The sequence below is a fragment of the Pituophis catenifer genome, unplaced genomic scaffold, assembly GCF_029215685.1.
Source record: "Pituophis catenifer annectens isolate HBS135680 unplaced genomic scaffold, rPitCat1.0.hap2 SCAF_1, whole genome shotgun sequence".
Taxonomy (NCBI): domain Eukaryota; kingdom Metazoa; phylum Chordata; class Lepidosauria; order Squamata; family Colubridae; genus Pituophis; species Pituophis catenifer.
This window is the reverse complement of record NW_027256881.1, coordinates 333,080,190-333,096,846: the sequence shown is the minus strand read 5'-3', so window position 1 is coordinate 333,096,846 and position 16,657 is coordinate 333,080,190. Positions and strand designations below refer to the sequence as shown.

The 16,657-nt window shown below is 38.6% G+C and overlaps 1 protein-coding gene across 2 annotated transcripts in view; it reads right to left on the bottom strand.

Annotated features, from left to right (window-relative positions):
• PTBP1 (polypyrimidine tract binding protein 1) overlaps positions 1-12,570 on the bottom strand; it is a 42,469-nt gene extending 29,899 nt beyond the window's left edge. For both annotated transcript variants that reach the window (XM_070943596.1, XM_070943599.1), the window contains exons 1-2: positions 12,492-12,570; positions 6,353-6,383 (exon numbers count right to left, since the gene is read on the bottom strand). In XM_070943596.1, coding sequence (XP_070799697.1) covers positions 6,353-6,383; positions 12,492-12,499 — 39 coding nt within the window. In that variant the 5' untranslated portion in view covers positions 12,500-12,570. The remainder of the gene's footprint in view (positions 1-6,352; positions 6,384-12,491) is intronic.
• Positions 12,571-16,657: the final 4,087 nt, after the last annotated feature.

The following is a 16,657-nucleotide window of genomic DNA, read 5'->3' as shown; positions in this document are numbered from 1 at the left end:
AAACTAGGGAAAATTCTTGACTAACAGGGTCTGCAGGTTACTAGATATACTGGAGCTTTCTAATCATAGCATCTTTGGATGAGCATGTTGAATGAGTAAATGGCAGGATTCTGCCCATCCTAACTAATTCCCTTTTGCTTTTTCAGTAATAGTGATTTAGTAATGCCTATATAACGAAGCTCTGTAAAACATTGGGTATTTTAAAAAACATTGAAAGTCTTCTTTTTTTTTAAACATTCAAAATCTTTTTATGTCAACCAGTTTGCCCCATATCCATATCAAACCAAAACAGACGTTTATCCAAATTGGGAACTGAATATTATGATCTGAATATATCTGTACCGTATGACGAAGGTGAAAAACACAAGGACTCTGGCAACAACTGACGGGTGTGTACGAAAAACCAGACTTAAGTGTGTCACATCACTTTTCATTCAGCAGGCCCAAATAAGTTTCTTTTGCTCAACCATCACATGTCCCAGCATGGTAATATCCTGCCCACCCCACACCCCCCTGTGGGCACACACTGATTTTATATTGAAAAGGTGGCCACTGCTGCTGAAGAAGTGTAGCTTGGAATCAGTTAGTCATGGCAATAATAGAAGGCATTGCCTAAAATTATGCAGCCAATACATATTTTCTATTGCTGCCTCAAAAAGAAAAAAAAACATGAAGTTTCCAGAGATTGTAGCATTTGCACAAAAAACTCGTATCAAAAAATGTAAATTTCTATATGAAAATTCCATTTTAACGCCCCCCCCCAAAAGCAGCATTCCAAAATATAGTTATGCTGTATAATTAATCCACTAAACTAGTGAAATCAGCACTGTGTACAGGTAAGTCCTCGATTTACTACCAAAATTGGGCCAAAAACTTGCATTGCTAAACACAAGAGTTAAGTGAGTTTTGCCTCCATTTTACAACCTTTCTTGCCAGTTGTTGTTAAGCTAGTTACATGCTTATTAAAGTGACTCTAGCTTCCCCATTGATTTTTTTTATCAGAAGGTCGTAAAGGTGATCTCATGACTCAGGGACACTGCAACTATCATAAACACATGCCAATTGTCAAACAGCCAAACTTTGATCATGTGACCACAGGGATGCTGCAATGGCCATTTGTGAAAAAACATAAGTCACTTTTTTCAATGCTGTTGTAACTTCAAATGGTCACTAAACAAATGGCTGTAAGTCAAGACTACCTACCGGTATATCTCTAAAAGGAAACGTTAAGAGTTAAAATGGGTTATCTTTGTTGGCTGGTGGCAGCTGAGGAGAGACAGGGAAGGTGCTGGGAAGATTGAAGGTGAGGCTAGTGGCATATGCAGCAATGAAATACTACCATTGGCTGAAAAAAGGAAACAAAGAGTAAGTGCTAGGAAATTTTGGGGGTAGGTGAGCTACCAGGCAGGGCCATGCAGAAAGCAACTCAGATGAGGAAGGGTGCAGAGAGCCTACCAGTCCCTGGATTTTGTTTTATCTGACTCCTAAAAATGATCCAGGTTTCAGTTCTGCCAAGCTAGGGCTGACTCCAGCAGAACTAATGGAATGCAGTGATTTGTTCCAAGTCTGAAACAAAACAGTGTTTCCATTCCATGAATACCCCTAGTTATTACAGAAAAGTGCTGATTTACACATTTATTAAATGCTTATAATAGTTTAAAACACTCAACAGCTGGACAAATAAGCTAGAAGGACCTGTCCATGTAGGTACCATTTATTGGCCTGATATTACAAGTCCATACTGCAGTGAAAAAGAAAATATTTCAAACTTTAATAAAAACCTAGGCTAAATTATTTTTATATGAATTTATTTTAGTATCATTTTGTTTTTAAAGCAAAAAATCACAAGAAAAAAGAATTCTATTATAAATGAAATACTCAATCCTATTATGAATTAATTTTATGATTATAACTTGCCTCAGAAACGTAAGAACGCAAGAAGGCCTCCTTTAACTCAACGTAACTTCATGGACTCATCATGTTGTTTGCTAAACATGATGCGTTTAGCCATTTATTACTGCCTTCTTCCCAAGTTTCCCCTCTCCCTTTTTCCTCTCTAAACCTGTATCCTTGCCATTTCTTGGTTCCCAACTCCAGTACTAACCATGGCCAATGAAGCTTTTTTTTTTATCAGCCACATTGGCTAATGAGGAACAAGATGGCTTAACCACTTTTTAAACCAGAAAGAATCTCTCCTTTATTATTTAAAACTATTTTTGTTGGCCTCAGATTTTCAATGTGGGCACAAAAGGAATCCTGGCTAGCTGTACTTCTTTCAAATCTTTCAGCAACTCAAATTTCCTTGTTTTTTATGGCACACAATTAATATTTGAATTAGATTAGAAAACTTGCCTCCAATGATTTTAGATTGTATTATGCGGTCTACTAACTCTAGCTAAGCCATAGAACTGATGCCCTTTATAATATATTAGACCTTTCATACACCCTTATCACTATTGTTGGTGCTTCGGAATTCTCCAATTTTTGTTCAGCAAATCTGGAAGACAATAGGGGTCCCTCCCCACCTCTTCAACTGTTGGTCCTGTTGGGTCCTCAACTGTTAATCAATTTTTGTCTGTTTCATAAAGGTCTCTTGACTGCTCAAAAGCACAGCTCTCTTCTGCTGTATTACCCTCCTTAGCCTTCTCAGACTTCTTCCAGTTACTATAGAGACAAGTCATAAAATAAACCTCTACTCTGAATGGATCTGAAGGGTGGGGCTGTCAAATGGCTCAGAGTTCTTGAACTCAGAATAATCAAAGTTATGCAGTCTTTCTTGTCTGATATAGAACTCCACACCCAGGTTTACAGCTGCCAACATTTACAAGCGCATTGCACTGCAAGAATCTCATCCAAACCAAGTTTTAATGATTTTATTTCATTACAGGGAACACAGAATCTCTTGACTAAGTTTGCTTACATATTCCTGCACATTTATACAGTTAAAAGTTTACTTAGTTTGTACAAATCAGACTACAAAATATTCAACAAACTATGGCAAAATAAAATGCAACATAGCACAGTGTCTAGTCTAGTTAAGTCTCTCAGTTGAAATTTCCAGCTGTTCCACTGTATAATGTTGGAAATGGAAGCATTGTACTGCAAGGGCCCAAACAGGATGTCTGTTTTGATATGATGTAGGATAGACAAAGATAGATAACTCTTATCTCACTGAACCTTTGAATCAAAAGATTGGCAGTTAAAAATGAAACTATGAACATTAATTTCAGTCTCAAATTGGTTCAATTATGACAACACTCCACCCCAAAATAACTCAAGGGAGCAGCAAGGCTCCAGCACAAACACTTGGCCCTGGTCTAATTGTAGAAAGTTCACACAAATATGTTTAGCTTATAAAGATTGCTTCATTAAAAAATAAATAAATTTTCAGGAGTATCAGAACTACTGTTGACTAGAGCATTCCTTGACTTGATACCTGTTTATCTACTCCTAGCTACTTATTGAGACAAAGATACCTTTCTTTAATCCTTGTTAATCTTCAGGGATTTTTATCAGAAATTATCAGATGTGATCCTAGCTGTTGTAGTTAAAACAAGATACAGTCAGTCCTTGTTTAGCAACACAGTTGGGACTGGTAACTCAGCTGTTAAATGAAGTAATTGCTAAATTAAACCCCAACTATTCTTTTGATCTTACTTATCATTCCTTTGCTTTACAGACATGTGGAGTTTGTAAATGTGAGGACTGATGCCAAAGTTATTTTTTCATCACATCTGTAATGCAAAAGTTCACTCTCTGAGGCAACTGTGAAACGAGGACCACCTGTACCCAATTTAACATTTATTGCTGATTGAAACCTATTAGCTTTCCAGAAACTGTTTTCTTCACACTGATAACCATCAATATTTCCTGCCAGAATAGTTATCATGATTTTCATTTTTCAGAATCTGAAACACAAAAATTGTGTTTTAACCCTAACCGTTCAGATTCTGGATGAGAACTATGATTCTAAATGCTCCTTAATTTGCAATACAACAATTGGGTTTAGTACTGAATTAGGCTAGAATTTGATTCAGCATTTCATGTGAACTAGCCCACCACATGAAGCCATAAGAGTTATATTCGGGAATAACACACATGCACACACATTTATGTATCTATGTAAAATTTATATGGCTACGCACCTTACAAATGAAGTCGGGGTGACTAACAAAAACTAAAACCCTCATTAACACCAGCCAGTTAACACAAAGTGGCTCCCTAAAACACAATTCACCAATTCACCAGCAGTTGTTATATGAATACAGCAGTCAAATGTTTAAGCCTAGGTTTAACTTTGTTGTCTTTTCCCCTATCACCTCATTTCTCATTTTAGAATTAAATAACCATTTTTAAGCAAGGACAATAATTTACTTCCTACAAGAATTTCATGAATTAAAGGGTTAAATTTTGCAGAAAACTGACCTAAGATGCATACTCTACATGCTTTCCATATTTTCAAACTGAGAAACATTAGTTAATATTTCTTTGTAAACACATGTGGCTCACATATGTGATAAAGCCTGTTACAGCAAGCCCACCAAGAGCCAGCTTGTAATAGAACTGAAGATGCACATTAAGGCCTGGAATGTCTCCACTGACATTCTTGGCTTGTGGCCTGAAGCCATATTCCCTGTTTCCATGGCAAAGATCCCAGTCTCTGTACAACAGTAGGTCTATCTAGCCTGACAGAGTGAATACTCTCTAACAAGGTCAAGGCAGAGCGTAATGAAGCACATTTATAGACCCTGCATTACTTCTGTAGTAATACACAGATATTCCAAGTCTATTTATGCAATGAGGGCATAAGCTGATATGAGGCACAACTTTATAACAATATAGTACTTTATCGAAGTATTAGGACTGTAGAATCATAAAACCGGAAGGTCTTCTAGTCCAACCTCCTGCCTAAAGTCTTTACTCCATCTCAGATGGTTGACCAATCTTTTCTTGAAAATCTCCAGCAATGGAACACTCTGGAGGCTGGTCCAATGATTGTTCAATCAGGAAGTTTCTCTTTAGTTCCAGGTTGGATCTTCCTCTGAGGAGCTTACACCCATTGTTCCTTGTCCTGCCCTCAGTTGCTTTGAAGAACAAATCAGACCCTCTTCCCTGTAACAACCCTTCCAAGTATTGGAAGATGGCTATCATGTCATCCCAAAACTTTCTCTTCATTAGGCTAAACGTAAGTAGTTCTCTTAGTCAATCATTATATGGTTTAGTCTTCAGATCCCTTATCTTTGCTGCTCTTCTCTGCAATCAAAGTTGTTTATTATTTCACTTCTTGGATTATCAATACTGTAACAACAATAGCACTTGAGAAATACTCCTTTTTTTGGTAAAACAAGTCTTTCAACGGTTTAAAAAACAGCTGTCTCAAATACAAAAAAACTGAGGCATCTCAAATATTTCAACTATTTCAGACTTCAGTCTTCAACATAACCAGTATAGTGTAATTTTCAAAATTAAGAGTTCTTTTTCTGCACAATTCAGATTTTAATCACATCACCCTTCCCTTCCCGCTTACCAATTTGAATATAATTCTGATAAATTTAATTGACTGGAAATCTTGCTGACTAGAAGATTCACATTTCATAGATAGCAACACATTAAGAAGACTACAATATTTCATAGCCAAGCGATGTGATGCATTCTCCGAACACCTATTTCTCATTACCGCTGATATGTGTTTACTCATCATTGTCATCTCTATAATTAATGGTGATAAATCTAGGGCCAAAATATCTAGACTGAATAGTCATGTTTTGTTGTATTCAAAGATGTTTGACTAGTTTTTAATTAAGAACCAGTCCTTTCAACAAAGACTTCTCAATAAGCACTGAGGAAACCTGAAAGTTTAAAAAAATTATTTCCCACAAACAGAACTGGTCTAATACTGTTTAGAATATCAAACTGAGTTATCTTCTTTGCACTAATCTATCAAAGACCTCTTGCATATCATCAAATATCCCTGAAGCATTCTAGAGTTCACACAATTCTGGCATGTTCCTCTATAATTTCACTATTACTCTGCATACACTGCAAAGAATGCAATATTTTCTTTTGGAATTTTTCAGTCCTGAAGATTGGATGAGAGGGGAAGTTGCTTTCCAAAGAAGTCTGTGTATTATTAGCAATCTTCCAAAGATGTCTTCATGGAACCTGTTCCCCTGGAATATAGCAACCCACTCCCAAAAAAAGCATCAGACAACATCAATGTGATAATTACAATGGAAATCTCATTTCATTAACAAAGTCATTCAGAAACCTAAGTCTTAAAATAGTTTAGTTTTGTGAGAATGGTTTTACAACATGTAGTTGCTGAAACAATGAGAGGAATAAAAATACCTACCTTTGTTCCAACTGTTATATCTTGGACAATGCTGTAAAAGAAGAAAGATTACATAGTTAGCCGATTTACATGTATACATCAAAGATATGTGAAATAAAACAAAGCGAAATGAAGGTTAAAATGTGAAATTCCTAGCAGATAATGCATGCTTAAAATAGTGCTGGAATCAAAAAGTAATCAGAAATTTAATTTATAGGAAGATACATATCTCCCAATAAGTCTACTGCAAATACCACAAAAACTGTTCTTCCTAAGAATGCAATACAATTAGACATCAGACTATATTCAAGCCAAATATACAGTATTGCACATACATTTCAATATGTAAAAGCCATATGACGTTTATCTCCATATGCTTAAAACAAGAGAACAAACCAAATGAAACAAATTCTATTGAACTTGAAAAAAGGTACCCCACCCAACTCTATATAGTTCAGAGAAGTAGGCTTTTGAATATGATAATGCCTCCCACATCAAATTAAGCTTTATGGTAGTACAAGCTTAATTGTTCCTGCAGATGTATAACTACATCTAAAACCTGACTTTCAAGACTAAATAACAAGGTTGCACCCTTTGTTTTAAATCTTATGCATCAAGTAAGTTTTTTTTTTATCCTGGATTTAATGAACTCATCAGCCCTCACTCCAGAGCCTACAACAGTTTCAACACATCCTATGCTCTCTCGGCAGCTAGGGCAGCCCTAAGGGAGCCGACACTGCCCCTGCATGCACATATTACACACCCCTTTCCCAGCATTAGCACTGCATGTAAGAATTTCCATGAATGAAGCTGAAGTAGTAGTCACAAGGACAAAGAAATACATGGGAAAAGAACAAAGGCTGCATAAAAGGCTTTAAGTTCTTTCAAGAAATGCCATGATTGTTCTCTTACTGCTTTATTTGCTTTAATCAGCTTGGGTCATTACAGATAATAAACTCAGAAATATATGCTACATAATTGTTATCCCTCTACATAATTTGACAGATGTTTGATTTTCATCTCCCACAGTTCCTGCTCTTATTTAGATTGGTTGGATGATGGGTTCATGTTCACCAGGACACGAACCACAGTCATCAGCCCATTATTCAACTGTGTCTGACAAATTTAGTCTTTTCATGATTGATGAATCCCTTCAGAAACACCACCAAAAACAACTGCAAACTACTGCATATCATCAGTGCATTTTTCTACAGCTTTTCTTGAAAAATAAGGTGTAAAGTGTAATAATGTAAAAAATAAGTCGGCAGCCCCCAACCTTTTGGCACCAGGGACTGGTTTTGTGGAGGTTTTTCCGTAGATTGGAGGGGGTGTGGTTTTGTCTGTTGCCTGCATCCAGTGGATGCGACATCGCTTGTCTGCCTGGCTTGGTTTCTGGCACGCCACGGCCTGGTGCCAGTCCAGAGACCAAAGGTTGGTGACCCCTGTATTAAATCACCAAAATGTTTACTGTATCAGCTTACAACTTAGCTCCAGAAGCTAACTTTAGATAAAAAGCCAATCTGCCAATGTAGACACCATCTAATTTATTATGGCAGAAATTATTTTTTATACTTTCAGAGACAATAATGATTGGCCTGACAGATTAGCTAAAATGAAGAATATGTAGAATTGTATAATGGACAAACATTTGTCCAAAATGGTATTGCATGAGCAAAGGGTTGGACTAGAAGACCTCTAAGGTCCCTTCCAACTCGTTATTTTGTTCTGTTATTCTGAAACAAGACCCGAATTTGAACATAATCTGTAATAATGGCAGTGATACCAAAATGGTGACTCTTATGCTGTGACATAATACAAATGCCATTATACAAGATGACATCACAGTGTATCATTTGCCTTTCTTGAGGTCCATGCAAACATTATAACTTCTGCTAAATTTCTATAAATCTTTTATTGTTCCAAGATCACTTTTAAACAACTTAGATAAAAAGCAAAGCTTCCTCTCATCTCCACACATTTAAAAAGCCTGCATGGGAATTCTTCATTCTCATCCAAAATGTAATTTTTATTCTTCTAGGTTTTCAGAAGGAAGAAATGATGCAGTTCTCACCAAGAACATCTACAATTAATTGAAAAGATGTGAAAACCTTTCTTGGCATAAAAACCATTCTAAGAGGACTATAAAGCAAGAATTTACAGTACACTGGCCATGCTAAACTTTTTTTTTAAGGAAAGTGAAGACTGGCCAAAAATCCAAAAATGGATTGAGAAAAGTTATAGGGAGGGAACTTTTTCTGTAACTATGCTTTGCAAATGAAGAAACAAAGCACAGTACTTATTATCCAATTACCATATCTACACATAATATCATTCAGAGTTTTAACTTTTGTCCAGCTTGTCAAGTCACCAAACAAAAACATTCTACTGAATTTAAAAACTTGACCAGGTTCACAATGAACAGATAAAAATAACAAATGTCTGATATATGAAAAATGGGATGGATGTAGAGCAGTTTCTGCAACTAGTGAAGGTGTCACTAAAATGACAAAACATATAGTATGACATCAAAACAAAAGTTCACTCTTTTATAACTGCTTCTATGAAATAGCTTTAAAGACCTTGTTTAAAGATATCAACAGCAAAGAAGATCACAATTTCTAAATATATTTCAAGTCTAGATTTTGAACTCAGTTACCAGTATGGAGTAAATAAAGAACAGAAGCAAAACCAGAGTATTTGCAATAATATCAGAATAGTCTTGATGGATTAGGCCAAGGTCCATTTTAGTCCTTTTATTTTACAATGTAGCCAAAGAAATATTTACATTAGGAGATGGAGACATATTCCCATCCAATTGCTGTTTCCCTGAAATTTGATTTAGAAGTATGTTGCATCCAAGATAACATGGTAACAAAGTAGCATGGAGTATCAAGATTAATGTTCCCTTGAACAATCCTGTAATTTATCTAATCCCCTTTCAACCATTCCAATGCAACAACCATCAAGAACAGAGGTGGCGCAGTGGTTAGAGTGCAGTACTGCAGCAGACTGCTAGTTCAGCAGATCAAATCTCACCGGCTCAAGGTTGACTCAGCCTTCCATCCTTCAGAGGTGGGTAAAATGAGGACCCAGATTGTTGGGGGCAATATGCTATTTAGTATACTGTCTTTGGTGTAAGCTGCCCAGAGTCCTCGGAGAGTGGGCCGCATAGAAATATGACTAATAAATAAATAAATAATCAGGTGATAATCATTTCTATATATTCTATGTAAAGCATTATCTTTTATTTATTCCAAATCTTTTTCCAATTAGTTCTAATTTTTGAGAATAAAAAGAAAAACTTCTATGTCATGCATGTTTTTAAAAACCAGGACCATGTTTCCACTTAGCTGTATGCAAGTATTTTTTTCTTTATAGGAAACATGTTCAATTCCATTGATCTTTGTAGTTGTGTTCTATGCTTTTTCCTATTTTTTAACAGTGGTTAAGAACAAAGGAGAACTAAACTTATAAAGACACTACAATGTTGGAATTTTTTATTTTTAATTCCTTTGACTTTGCTAGCATTAACCTTTTTCACAGCTGCCAGTTTTATATATTGAGCTATCTACCATAAACCCAAAGCTTTAGTTTCTTACAGACAATTCATTATATGTGACTTTTTTTTCTCAATGAACACTATTTTACCCTTAAATACTTAAACTATCTCTGCCGTTTGGTTGACAATTCACCAAATTTAAAAAAAATCTTTACAATAAAAATTGGTTCATATCATCCAGATTATTTAGCATTATTTGTGAATTTGGGTTGATAGCTTTACAAACAATTTACGGAAAAGCTTTTGCTCCTATATTAAGATAATTTATGAACAAGTTAAAAAGCACCAGTCTCAACACTGAGCTCTTTTTGCCTGCCACAATCAACACACATCTTATTTCCTTCATTCCTGCCTTCAAAACAGGCTTTTATCTCATGACCACTACAGTTTACTCAAGAGCCCTTAATGAAGAACTTCATCAAAGACTTTGTGAAAATCCAAGTACAGCATATTGAAAAGTGCTGCTGACATGTTCAAATAATGGAACAAAGTTTATCCTTATGGAATCGATATTTGTTCAGTTGTTTAGTTATCCTGCTTCCCCCAAAAGAAGACATCCCCTGATAATAAGCCCAATCGGGCTTTTGAGCGCATGGCAATAAGGCCAAGCACTTATTTCAGGGTTCAAAAAACAAAGACAGAGTCTTATTTTCAGGGAAACACGGTATTTTTCTTTTCATTACTAACAATTTGCTTAGCCTTAGAGCTACCCAGCTTATAGTTTTCCAGGTGTCCTACAGGCCTCTTTAAAATATTCTACTATGGGGTCAGAAATTTCACATTTGGGTTTTTTAAAAATTCAATATTTGTTGATTCCATTTGCTTTTGGTTTTCTGCAGCTATTACCTGGTGGATAATGATTCATTAATTATTTGTATCTGAGCTGGTCTTAATAGTACAAACTATATGTGAAGTTGCTTCCCTGCTTTTCTTACTTACAAGAGTCTCATTTTTAAAATGAACTATAAACTTAAAGGCTGCATTGCAGATCTGTCATATTACAATAATTGATTGCTCTTAAATCTTTTGGCTTAATGAGCAAAATTAAATTCTTTGAATAAACATATGATAGGGAACTGTATTGAAGGGAGAAAGACACCACTAGATTTCACTTGGATTAGAAAATATTTGAAACAAAACAAATGAAGGCAAAGGACCTTGGATTCAAATGTAACTTTGATTTTTAAAAGACAGGTGTCATGGAATAAAAACCAATTAGATGAAAAGAACCTACTCTGAATACAGAACATCACATCACATCATCAGGAATTGCATTAAAACTGAACATTCAACAACTAGAAAGGCTTATTAAATTTCTCTTTATCTCCCCCCACATCGTTTATCTTCCCCTCCACAACTCTTACTCTTTTAGGCTAAACGGATCTTCCCAACTGTGTCCATCTCAGATCATCCCACCATTTAAAAAAAAAAAAAAAAAACCCCAAACGTATTTTAACTCTTAGATGCCTCCAACTTTTTGGGGGGTCATCGTTCAGCATATATAAACCGCGTAAAAAGGGGAACTATACCTTTTATTTTCTTTAATGCACGTGTTTAAGTCTCTTCCCCTCTCCGAAATTATTTTGTCTTTTAAGACGTTAGAGAAGCAAGAGTGGGATTAGGGCGGAGGCAGAAAAGAAAAGCCCTTTAGGCTAATTAATATCCGGGAGACGGAAGGAGGCCAAATGTGGGAAGGGGGCGTGGCCAGAACACGAGCACGAGGCAGCCCGAACCCAGCAGGAACTACCTTGAGAGTTAAATTATTTAAAAAAAAAAATGGAGAAGCGAGGAAAAGGGGCGAGGACGCTCGGGCGCGTTCATATCCGGAATGTTGAGCAAGTCACGCATTTGGGACTTTTTGAGTATAAAGCTCAGGAAGGGGAGGAGGAGATGGGAGCAAAACCGCGGGACAGTTTACTCCAACCCGCCACACACCCCACGTCGAAAACGACACCACGAGTTTTCCCCCCAACCAAACCACATTCCTGTGAATTATAGAGCAGCCGGAGTGGGGGGGGGGGGGAGGGCGGGGGACACCAGGTTGGGGGAAAGCCACCAACCATGTGCCGGAAATGGTTAGGCGGAAAAGGGCAGCGAGACAGAACTCGAGGCGCAGAATATCGGGCAGCCGGATTTAGGTCGCGCGCGGGAAGGGGGGGGCGCTCGCGCGCGGGTGGTGGATTTTTAGAACGTTCAAGGGAGGGTCGGGAGCGTGCGCGCGCAGCCCGCGAGCGAGGAAAAAAGGGGGGAGGGGGGAAAACGATGGCGGCGCAGAACTTTTTTTCAAAAAGGGAGGGCAAATTCCGGTAGAGGAAAGAGAGGGAGGGGGGGCTATCGTGGGACGGCTGTACGTGTATCCCAGAGTCTCTTCGATTCTGTTTCCAGAACTCGGCCAAAAGTTTTTGCCATGGTGCGAGTGGCCTAGTTTCCGCTTTCCCTTTGCACACCCGCGTCCAGCGATTTCTCTCACGCCGGGCGGAGAGCGGCCGCTCCCTCGCCTCAGTTATGCGACACGGCCAGGTGGAGCCGTGAGCCTCTCCCGAAACAATATCGCCTCACAAGTGACGCCGTCCTCTCCCCCCCGTCCTTGTTATCGCTTACCCGTCCATGGCACACGAAGGCAACCCGAAGGGAAGCGGAGTGCAGGCGCTGGAGTAGCAGGAGCGGATCCAACGGCTACGTGTTATATAGACTCACAAAATGGCGGCTCGGAAAGGCTCCGCCCTCGACTCCTTCCCGACGCTGAAAACTGATTGGCTGCTTGGCCTGTCGCTTGGAAGGGGCAGGCAACGGAACCTCGCCGTTTCGGCTCAGCGCGAGCCGACTGGGATTTCTCATTGGTGGAAACTAAGCGACGGGGGCGAAGTTGGACTCCGGCTCGCGGCTGGATTGTCCGCCGTGGGATTCGCGGGGCCTTCTTGAGCTCTGGCGGTGAAGACGGGGAGCGGCCATCTTAAAAGAGGTGGGAGGGTTGGGATTTTTTTTTTTTTTTTTTGGTTCCCTCCGCTGTTTGAACCCGGTCTGTCCCGACCGCCATTGTGGCTACGGGCAAATGAATCCAGAGGGCGACTTGCTCTCGAGACGGCCATAGTTGGATAGTTGGAAAACCAGGGGTTGAAGCCTTGGCGGCTCTTTTGAAAGATGGCAGAACCAGAGTCTGCCGGGGAAATCTGTTGAAAGACTTTAAAAAGTTGGCCGATCAAGTTGAGGAGAAACAGAAAGACGATGATTGTAGCAGTTTGCTAGACTCGTTGATCGTTCTTTGAGTTCTGCCCGTTCTTTGAAAAGAATTTATGTAGTATCTACATAATACATTTCTAATATATTTGAAACCAGCACATGTCCTCCGTTTTATACCCTTTCTGGAGAATTCAAAGCCCAAGTGAATTAAAAAATTGTCCCAAGTGACTTAAAAATCTGACTTTTTGTAAGACTCTTTGTGATATGTAGTCCTTGGTAGTTTTTTTTTTTTAAAGTTACTTAATGTTATATGTCTTTAAACCCCACTCTACCCCAGACCACAATTTGTACCAACCCCTAGCCATGGGTCCTTCAACTGTCTACAAGCTGCCCATTCATGATTTACACAAATGAGAAATACACAAAAGAATATATAATTAGCATATATTCTCCTAGGCTTCCTGGCCTGGATCCACAGGCCGGTCTTGGTGATGGTTCTGACAGAACAGAGAACAGAACAGAATAGAATTCTTTATTGACCAAGTGTGATTGCAAACACAAGGAATTTGTCTTTGGTGCATATGCTCTCAGTGTACATAAAAAGAAAAGATGCATTCGTCAAGAATCATAAGGTACAACACTTAATGATAGTCATAGGGAACAAACAGCAATCAGGAAACAATATCAATATAAATCGTAAGGATACAAGCAACAAAGTTACAGTCATGCAGTCATAGGTGGAAGGAGATCGGTGATAGGAAGGATGAGAAGATTAGTAGTAATGCAGCTTTAGTGAATAGTTTGACAGTGTTGAGGGAATTATTTGTTTAGCAGAGTGATGGCGTTCTGAAAAAAACTGTCCTTGTGTCTAGTTGTTCTGGTGTGCAGTGCTCTATAGCGTCGTTTTGAGGGTAGGAGTTGAAACAGTTTATGTCCAGGATGTGAGGGGTCTGTAAATATTTTCACAGCCCTCTTTTTGACTCGTGCAGTATACAGGTCCTCAATGGAAGGCAGGTTGGTAGCAATTGTTTTTTCTGCATTTCTAATTATCCTCTGAAATCTGTGTCTCTCTTGTTGGGTTGCAGAGCCAAACCAGACAGTTATAGAGGTGCAGATGACAGACTCAATAATTCCTCTGTAGAACTGAATCAGCAGCTCCTTGGGCAGTTTGAGCTTCCTGAGTTGGCACAGAAAGAATATTCTTTGTTGTGCTTTTTTGATGACGTTTTTGACGTTAGGTGTCTATTTTAGGGTTTGAGATATGATAGAACCTAGAAATTTGAAGGACTCTACTGCTGATAATGTGTTGTCTAGCATTGTAAGAGGTGGTAGTATGGAAAGGTTTCTCCTAAACTCTATAAGATGGAATACCTTATCCCAGAATTATGGGTGGCTGTAACTCTCCTTGCTTATTAGAAAGCCAATTCAATCAATGCTATTCCAGTGAGTCTTTGGTCTTTAGTTTTGTTGATGTTATTATCCAAACTAATATTTTAGCTGTTTGATTTTGCTGTATGTTGCTCTACCCTATTTTGTGCTTCTAAGTCTTGGAATTAGACAGCCTTAACAAATCTAGTCATCATTATCATCTGGGGGAGCTTCATCACTGGAATCTTTCAAGAAGAGACTGGACTGCCATCTGTCAGAAATGGTGTAGGGTCTGCTTGGGTGGGGGTTGGACTAGATGACCTTCCAAATCTATCTGTATCTTAGAAAAATACTTGGTGGATTTGGATTACATAGAAAATGCTCCAACAGGATTTTCATATCACACTAAGTCACTTAAAACACACACAGACTGTGTGCTGACTACAGTAGAGATCATTCCTTGTGATGGAATGTGCACCTGGAGAAACACTGGAGGTGGAGTTTTGGCATCACAGAGCTTTCCCAGGCAATAGAGAAGCCCAAATTAAGAGACTGCGCAGTCCCAGGGGAGGGGGGGGAATGAGGTTCAGGATAGCCATATCTCAGGATATATCTAGTAGGTAAGAAAGTTATAGCAGTTATAGTTATGGCAGTTTTCTGTCCTGTAAGTGTAAGCAATTGGACTCAATCTGATTTCTCTGTGTTGTCTTTGAGCCTGGAATGGCAGTCCTGCACTTGACTTTGAGCACAGTGGAGCCAATTAACTTGTTTCTTAGTTGCTCCTCCAGAACAAATGCTAAGGTGAGGATATTGAAGTGTTGCTGTTGGATAGGGTGTTTTGAGTTCACTATGTCCTGCCTCCAGAGAACGGATGAGTCCTGCTGCCCCCACCAAAGATTTTTTTTCCCTCCTGTTCATCACCATAAAAAGGAATAAAGGAATAAATACCAGGATGAACAAGGTGCTAGGTTCCTCTGGTAATTACTGTGTTCCACTTATTGCCCAGTTGGATGGATGAAACATTAGAAGATAACATTAGAAATGGGCTACCAGATCTAAGCTGCAAAAATCCAAATGACCAGTTAGTGACAACAAAAATACATAAAACAACGTTACTCTGCCATCGTGTTCAGCTGAAATATTGCAGTTGGTTAGAATACTTCAAAGAGGTTCTCTTCACCAGTGCTCTAATCAGGTAAAAATTTTCACAAAAATGGTGTGATTTGCTCAAAACCACCAAGGGCCAGCCAGAATGTAAGACTTAATAACTTAGCCAGCAGACCAGAAAGGGTAAAGAAAAGAATCAACCCCTTACCCAAGACCTTCCTAACTCACTAGTAGTTCAAGTGCCTCATCCTATGTGTTTTTCAGAACAAGGTCTTGGGACAGCTCTCTGGATCAGGTGCCTTCTGGGTCTGCTTTCTTCAAGATATCAAAATAGTTGAGCAGCCATTTTTGTGGCTCTTTGGGACAAGTGATCCTCAGATCAAGGCATTCTGGTGGCCACCCAGTCTGGAGAAGCCCTAGCATTAAACAAAATGGGCTGCCATCAATAGGAATTCTTGGCAGGTTCCTTTGTTGTCATTGAACCTTATAGTACAAAGTTAAACTTTCCCATGGAATGCTTGAAGTAAGGTTTATTGACTTTATTCTCAGGAAGAGGTAGATAAGATAGCAATGTGGTATTGTTAACCTTAAATAGGGTAAAAAATATGAGAGAACGAAGCCTATAGTTCAGTTTTCTGCACCTTCATTTCAGCTGAGTTGTCCTGTCTCCAGTTTGCCAGATGTCAATAAATTGTGTGTAGGAGCAAAATAACACATGCTATTATATTACTTCACAATATTGAGTTTCACTGAGGAGGGATTTCATTTCACTGTCAGTCTAACTCCCACCACTTGGGATAAAATTAAATAGCTTTTCCTCTTTAACTAGTAAATGTTTGATCAGGATCGTCTCTGTACAGCACCTAAAGCAGTATTTCTCAGCTTCAGCAATTTTAAGACGTGGACTTCAGCTTCCAGAATTTCCTAGTCCATGCATAGGCTGGAGAATTTTGGGAGCTGAAGCCCACACATCTTAAAGTTGTTTAGGTTGAGAAACACTGACCTAAAGCACTAAATTTATACAAGAAATCTAGGTCCTGCTGTTAACGTGAATTGTGCAAAACTATTTTGCTGAAAATGGAAGAACAATTCTAGGAAATCTCTGAATAGGG